Raw genomic sequence first — 8,289 nt, forward strand, 5'->3', positions numbered from 1 at the left:
TATGACCACAAACGACTGCACGACCGATCCGTTTGTTTATGCTCTGTAACTAATATTGTGCATGTTCAGACCGCGAGCAAAATGTCCGAGTCCGTGTCCAGGTTTCAAGCCGAGGTGGCAGCCGTTATGGAGGTGTTACTGAAGGTGGCCGTCGTGGAGATAACGAAAGTTTTCGAAGGACGCGCATTGGATTGCCATGGCTGCACGGTCGACAGAGAAGCTCAGATCAGAGAAAATCTGGTGTGTGTCCCTGACATCAGGGCTCATATGGAAAGTGCATTGACTAATCTCTCTGAAAAGATGGTTTGTAGCGTCGGTGTGCAAGTAGGAGAGACACTGCTGTCCCACCATCAGGGTATGTTTGTCTGCGTAAACAACAACACTTCACTAGCTGTGCATGTAGCTTGGGTTTTACTTCCACATTGGTTGAATTCAACAGGAGTGGACCGGAAGTAGGGTCTATCGTATGTGGCAAGCCGTTGCAGTATATATTTCTTAAATGAGCTGGTGTCTATTTTATGTTGCTGGTATTTATTTATTATTTAATACTTACTGGCACATGCTGGCTGATACATTTTTGGTTTCCTAGTAACTGTTCATTAGATGCTAGCACTTTCGTCTTCTTTTGCTGTTCGTCTCTGTTCCAGTGGGATTTAGTTACACTTTACTAGGCTAGAAAACCTAAGTACTAGTACTTATTTACTTGTAACTCTTTAGACTTACATTTTCAGTAATGTTTCTGCATAGTGATGCAAATATTAGTCCTACCGCAATGAAGAGAAAGTAAATGCATATTAATTTGTTATAGCCTGTTCATTCAAGCCAAACGGATCTCTCGTGCAGTTTTTCTATCGGTATCTATTAAATTAGTGAAGTCTATCGATATTTGTAAAGCCTGTATGTTAATTTCTGATTCGTGTTATACTCAAACAGAATGATATGAGTAAGTGAACGAGACTAAACGAATACTGTCAAATAGTTACTTAGTTAATGAAACTGAAAATGTATTATTCAGTACTGGATTATTTAAAAGTAACATACAAGTAAGTACCGTTTAGTTTTAAGGAATAGTTGTTGAAATGGTTTGCCATACTTTTAAAGTAGTTGCAACAGACTGTTGACTGAGATTTCAAGGTTGAAGTCCGTCTTTGTTGCAGTTTAAATTTTGCAGATCATTGCTTAGTTTAAATGCAAAAAATACAGTTATTTTTGCATGTGACCTTTCTTAAAATTACTAATAACTCATGTTAAATAAATAAAATAAATCTTTAATAAATCATGATTTTTTTATTTTGTTTTTATTCACTTGTCAATGTAAATCATGTGGTTTTTAGACTTATGCTTTTTTTTTTAATTCAAAAGTTCAAATTATTTTTGAAAGGACATTTTTGCTCTTAAAACTCTGAATAATGTGCTTTAAGAAAACCAGCAGCACTGTAATTGACACAGACCAGGTTTCTCATGTTTCTGAATTGTAATATATTGTGTTCTTTTCCACCCCCAAACCCCATTCAGATCAGTGTGTGTCCACGGAGAGAGACGAGATTTGTCTGCAGGAATCCAGAGAAGAGGAGGGGCTTTCTCCCTCTGAAACTCTCTGCAAGGAGTCTCCAGAAGCTGTAGATTTGCAATGCATGGTTGACCTTCCATGCAACATCTTCAGAGAAACTGTAGGTGGCGCTAATTTAAACTTTCTCTTATCTGGTTTAAATGAAATTTTCAGTTTGATAAACATAATATTCATTACACATTTTATATTTCAAACCTGAAATATAAGTTAATTAGTCAACATTACATTCACACTTGGCCTGTTTTAGGAACCTAGTCAAATATAATAATAATAATACTTATAATACTACTACTAATACTACTACTAATTATTAATTGTTCTTAATTGTCTTATTATTATTATTTAAACTAATTATACAAATGAAGATTAACTATTTCTGTTATAAATTACAAGGGTAAGTTGATATTTCAGAATAATTATTATTATAATTTATTTTACACTACAATTTTCAATACTAATATTTATGTCTTAAATTTTTCACTTTCAAACATTCAATTATTTAAAATCCTCATGGTTTTATTTTGGTGGATTACTGGTGAAATGCTTTAAACTTCTCTTTACAGAAATGTTGGGAATTATTTAGGGAGTGTGTAAATAAAATAAACATAGCGCACGTTGCGTTCCCAAATGTAACCATGGACCACAAAACCAGTCATAAGGGTCCATTTTTTAGATTAGAATAAATATGCTTTCCATTGATGTATGGTTTGTTAGGACAGGAAAATATTTGGCTATAAACTATTTGAGAATCTGGAATCTGAGAGTGCAAAAAAAAAAATCTAAATACATAGAATATCGTCTTTAAAGTTGTCCAAATGAAGTTCTTAGCAATGCATATTACTAATCAAAAATTAAGTTTTGATATATTTATGGTAGGAAATGTACAAAATATCATAAACTCTTTACTTAATAACCAATTTTTTTTTTTAAATGATCGATTTTCCTTTTATGCCAAAAATTATTAGGATATTGCTACAAATCTCAAAACACTGGATTACAATTTGCCTGCATTTTACTTTGAAACAAGCAGCGCATAAGGCCATACAGTTATATAATTAAGTCACAGACTTTGAAAATCGTTAAAGCTCTGTTGTGATTATTGTGCAACCTGGTATATTTATTTTAGTTTTAAATTGAATAGCATTTATTTATTTATTAAAAGCTTTTTATCACCTCAAGAAGCTGCATATAGAATACAAATGGATTAATATAAATGGAAATGCAAATTAAAAATATTGCACTAAAAAAGAAAAACATTTATAATATGTTAATGTTGTAATCTCTGCTTCTTTTCCCGTACTGATCAAGTAATGTGCATTATTTACTGTTTCAGGGGATTGGCAGAGGAGACGGCTTAATTCATGAAGCCCCATGGACAGATGATTTAAAGAAACCAGAAACAATTCAGGAAAATTGTATGAAGAAATCAGACATGCTTGATTCATAATCATTTATATTTAAAAATCTTTCACTGTACAAAGCAAACCAACTATACTAAACTACACAAGTTAAATACATTGTAGTTTTTCTTTTAATACATCCAGAAATAAGCCCTTTGATACTCCAGTAATTTAAAGGGATAGCTCACCCAAAAATGAAAATTCTTTTATTAATTACTCTAACTCGTGATGTTCCAAACCCGCAAGACCTTCGTTCATCTTCGGAACACAAATTAAGATATTTCTGATGAAATCCAAGAGCTTTCTGACCCTGCATAGAAAGCAATGCAACTGACACGTTCAAGGCCCAGAAAGGCTATGAGAAATAAAACAATAACAACTTTATTTAACAATTTCTTCAACGCGCATTTACGAGAGTATCATGATACGTGCGTGTGTTGCACAGAAAGTATTCTTGTAGCTTCATAAAATTATGGTTGAACCACTATGGTCACGTGGACGATTTTAACAATGTCCTGACTACTTTTCTGGGCCTTGAATATGTCAGTTGCATCAGTCAGAAAGCTCTCTGATTTCATCAGAAATATGATGAAGGTCTTAAAGGGATGGTTCGGAGTAGAATTGACTTCATTGCTATGCACTCCGAAGCCCATGTAAATGCCCCATCCAAAGTTTTTTTTACCTTAGTCAAACATTTATGGAGATATTAGAGTTTTTCGAATTGCTTGTTACAGGAGTGAATGGTACATGTGATGTATCTCGTAAATTGCACCACTAAACGTGCAAGTAATGTTACCAAACTTGTACAGTAGTGTAAATAGGTTATGTACTCACAAAACGCTGCATCAGAACATTTGTAAGTCCACCATGAGTGTTTTAAAAACACGTTTTAGCCGATCCCTACTAGTCTCAAAAACTACAAATGGCAACACTTCGACGTCACTTCCCTGGTTTGAAAAAAGCACGTAAAAGTCCTCCTACAAGTTGACAGGCACACAGATGTAGTAGGAGGACTTTTACGTGCTTTTTTCAAACCAGGGAAGTGACATCGACTTGTAGTTTCTGAGACTAGTAGTTCTCGGGTAAAACGTGTTTTTAAAACACTCATGGTGGACTTACAAATGTTCTGATGCAGCGTTTTGTGAGTACATTACCTATTTACACTACTGTACAAGTTTGGCAAGATTACTTGCACGTTTAGTGGTGCAATTTACGAGATACATCACATGTACCATTCACTCCTGTAACAAGCAATTCGAAAAACTCTAATATCTCCATAAATGTTTGACTAAGGTAAAAAAAAACTTTGGATGGGGTATTTACATGGGCTTCGGAGTGCATAGCAATGAAGTCAATTCTACTCCTAACCATCCCTTTAATGGTTTGAAATTATATGAGGGTGAGTAATTAATGATACAATTTACATTTTTGGATGAGCTATTCCTTTAATGTTTAAAATTTTTTTTTTGTGAAAATAAAATGTCACCCTCTTTTTCTTTTTAGGTCTTCAGGGGCTTGAGGAATCCTCTTCGCACTCTGTAGTAGATCCAGAGTCTCATCCGTTCAGCTCTGTTTTAGGTAGCATTCCCAGTGCAGACCTTTCCACTGAAAATATAAGCCAGTGGGACCTTGGCCTTATAGAAGTCAGTTCTTTGCCCTCTCTTGAAAAGTCACCTCTTGTAGAACCTCCTCAGTCCAGCGAAACCCCAGCAGAGGCTACTGAATTCAGCCAGGAATCAGGTAATAGTGCTGCGGATGCAAAAAAGGTTCGTTTCCAACTTAGCCGAACGCCATTCGATTGCAAACTGTTACGCCCTTGCTCTGTGCAACTTGTCAACCTCCTGATGCTGCCACCAACTGCGCAAAGGACAAACGGTTCCAACAGAAAATGCTTCTCTACACCCAAAGACCTGCGAACCCATCAGCGTGTCCATACGGGGCGTCGGCTGTGCTGCTTTAAAGAGTGCGGGAACGGCATTTGGCGCCTGCAGGGAGTTATCTCGCACGGACATGCTTACGCCTGCAAGATCTGCGGCAAGAAGTTCAAACGCAAGAAGATCCTAAAGCGTCATGAGCGATTTCATACAGGCGAAAAGCCGTATTCATGCAGGAGGTGTAAAAAGACATTCGCCCTGCGGAAAAGCTTGCGAAGACACGAGCGCTTCCACACTGGAGAGAGACCTCACGTTTGCCCGCACTGTAGGAAAGGCTTCCGTCTCAAAAATAATCTGAAGGCTCATCTACGCTTTCACACGGGTGAAAAGCCTTATATTTGCAACCTGTGCTCGAAAGGTTTTAGGATCCCCAAAAACCTTGAGAAACACAGGCTCGCTCACGCGGCGCCGGTTAGCTTTCGAACTCTTCAATAAATGACAAACATTGTGTGTAACGTAAACCAATGCCATATTTCTACCTCACATCAGAACCACTGTATCCAACTGGTTAATATATAGCACACAATCGCAGTAAGACTGTCAGGGTGATTCATTTTGTCTTCACTTTTTCTCCGTTATACCATGTTGTAAATGTTTTTCTCTTGTTGGTCAGAAGTGTTTCTGGACAGTTTTCCTTTGTTGTAATCTTTGCCCCGACTGCATCTTTGCTAATACTACACAAACGTCTTTTTATTCTTCATTAGGTTCTTGCCACTTAACGGATTAGTTCACTTCCAAAACAAAATTTACAGTACAGTTCTCTCCCCTTTGTCGTCCAAGATGTTCATGTCTTTCTTTCTTTAGTGGTAAATAAATTGTTTTTTTTTTAAACTTACAAAATACTGTTTAAATGCAGCTTCAAAGGGCTCAAAACAATCCCAGCCGAAGAAAAATGGTCTTATCTAGTGAAACGATGGGCTATTTTCTAAAAAAAGATTTAGAATTTATACACTTTAACAATGGATGCTCATCTTGTCTAGCTCTGCGATGCGCATACGTACTCTATGTGTGGTTTGTGGAAAAACTCAATCTCATTTCAAATTCATCCTACATTGCTGTTTTACCATTTTTTGTAAAGGGTGTTTGACCTTCTTTGCACATTCACTTTGTAAACACTGGGTCGGTATTTTTGCATCAGTGTAGGGCAATTTTAAAGTTGGAAGCGAAACTCAGATGGTAGTTTTTCTGTATTGAACCGGAGTGCACAGAGTACGCATGAGCATCACAGAGCTAGACAAGATGAGCATTTGAGGTTAAAAAGTAAATAAATTGTACTTTTTTTAAAAGAAAATTTCTAGAAAATAGCAGATTAACAGCGCAACGCTAGATAAGACCCTTCTTCCTCAGCTGGGATCATTTAGAGCCATTGGGAGCTGCATTTAAACTGCATTTTGGAAGCTCAGACAAGGGCACCATAGAAGTCCACTATATGGAGAAAGTCCCTGAAATGTTTAGCTCAAAAAATAATTTCTTTGCGATTGAAGAAAGAAAAGACATGAACATCTTGGATGACAAGGGAGTGAGTAAATTATCTGTAAATTTTTGTTCTGAAAGTGAACTAGTCATTTGAGTGTAAAGTGTAATACATCCAGGGCATTAGAGGGCGCAGTCATGCAGTCCACTGCAAATATGACTGATTCTTTCTTGATGTAAATACTAAAATCATAGTTTTAGGATGCTTTTAAATGTTTTATTTTTTAAAGACTGACTTCATCTTCTGTCATGACTGTTTTAACAATCTAAACCTTTTAATATGCTTGTCTGGACCCATTCAAGTAGGTTGATATGTGATTGAACACTGGAGATGATTGGATGCTGCAGGATTCACAAGGCTTTACATGTCCTTGTAATCATTTTTGAAGCGATTTGTACTTTACAAAGATTTTTCACTTTCTTAGCACGCTTTGTTCACTTTAAGCTGATTTTTAAAAAAGCTAAAAAAAAAATGCTGTTAGTAAAACTACTGCTTGCATTTTTCCATTATTATGTCTTTTCCCTGTACTTTCTTAGATTTAATGCAATATCTTTGTTTGAACCAAGCAAACATTTCTCTTTAAATTGCCAGAGAGATTTTTTTTTACATGAGTCTTTGTTCTATTCTTTGTGTTTTTTTTTTGTTTTAACCAGCTATGCTTTGTCAATCACGTTTTTAGTTTGATGTTAAAAAAAACATTATGTGGTAACTTAGGTTTGTGAGTTTATAGCCAACAAAAGAAATGGTTTTGCTATACTTCCTGTTTTTCCATTCCTTATAGCCATTGACAAACATATAGTTTTTTTTAATAAACAATAACATTGTATCTTTGTTTACTGGGCTGATTTTTTTTTTTAATGTTTGAAAGGATCAACCAAATACACTACCAGTCAAAAGTGTTTTTTAAGATTTGTAATGTTTTTTAAAACTCGTTTTTTCTTCTTTTCTGCTTACCAAGTCTGCATTTATTTAATCCAAAGTACAGCAAAACAGTAGAATTTTGAAATGTTTTTATTTAAAATAACTGCTTTCCATTTGAATGTGTTATAAAATGTGATTTATTTCTGTGATTTCAAAACTAAATTGTTAGTGTCGTTACTCCAGACACATGATCCTTCAGAAATCGTTCTAATACTCTGATTTGCTGCTCAAAAACGTATTAATATTATGTTGATAACGGCTGAGTAAATTTTTTTTTCAGGTTTCCTTGATGAATAGAACAGCATTTATCTGAAATGGAAAATTTTTGTAACATTTTAAATGTCTTCATCACTTTTGATTGATTTAAAGCATTCTTGCTAAATAAAAGTGTTTTTATAAATAATATTTCTATAACCCCCCCCCCCCCCCCCCAATATTAAAATAGGATCATGTGACACTGATGCTAAAAATTCAGCTTTGAAATTCTAAGCTGTTATTATAAATAAAAATATTTCACAATATTGCTGCTTTGCTCTCAAATAAATGCAGGCATGGGGAGCAGAAGAGACGTTTTTATAAAAACCTTACTGTTCAAAAACTTTTGACTGGTAGTGTATAACTTATTGCTGTTGAGGAACACAACTGTGTGTCGAGATCAGTATGGACAATGATCTTAGTCATTTGAGAGTTTACTGAAGACAAAATTTCATTTTTTTCTAATCGTTTACTCTAATAATTCTACTATAATTCGCTTATACACATTTTTCTGTAAGTTTTTGAGTCTAGCTTCCAGTCTCGTCAGCGTCCAGCTATTTTTAGCTGTACAAAATAAGCTCCTTTTGATGCTTGTTATTGCAAATTGGTGTGTCTTACCATATTAATGTATTATCTTAATTATGAGCACATTGGTTTGTAGTACAAACAGTTTTACCATTTACTGCACGTTGATCAGAATACACTTTTAGAAGACAAAAACACTTTTTAGTCCAT

General features: G+C 35.1%; 1 protein-coding gene across 1 annotated transcript; it reads left to right on the forward strand.

The window, feature by feature from the left end:
• The first annotated feature begins 8 nt into the window (after positions 1-8).
• On the forward strand, positions 9-7,158 carry LOC141343592 (uncharacterized). Its single transcript, XM_073848161.1, has 4 exons — positions 9-355; positions 1,516-1,670; positions 2,904-2,985; positions 4,474-7,158. The coding sequence occupies exons 1-4, from the start codon at positions 82-84 to the stop codon at positions 5,337-5,339; spliced, it is 1,377 nt and encodes a 458-aa protein (XP_073704262.1). The 5' UTR covers positions 9-81; the 3' UTR covers positions 5,340-7,158.
• Positions 7,159-8,289: the final 1,131 nt, after the last annotated feature.

This window comes from Garra rufa, chromosome 10 (genome assembly GCF_049309525.1).
Source record: "Garra rufa chromosome 10, GarRuf1.0, whole genome shotgun sequence".
NCBI lineage: Eukaryota > Metazoa > Chordata > Actinopteri > Cypriniformes > Cyprinidae > Garra > Garra rufa.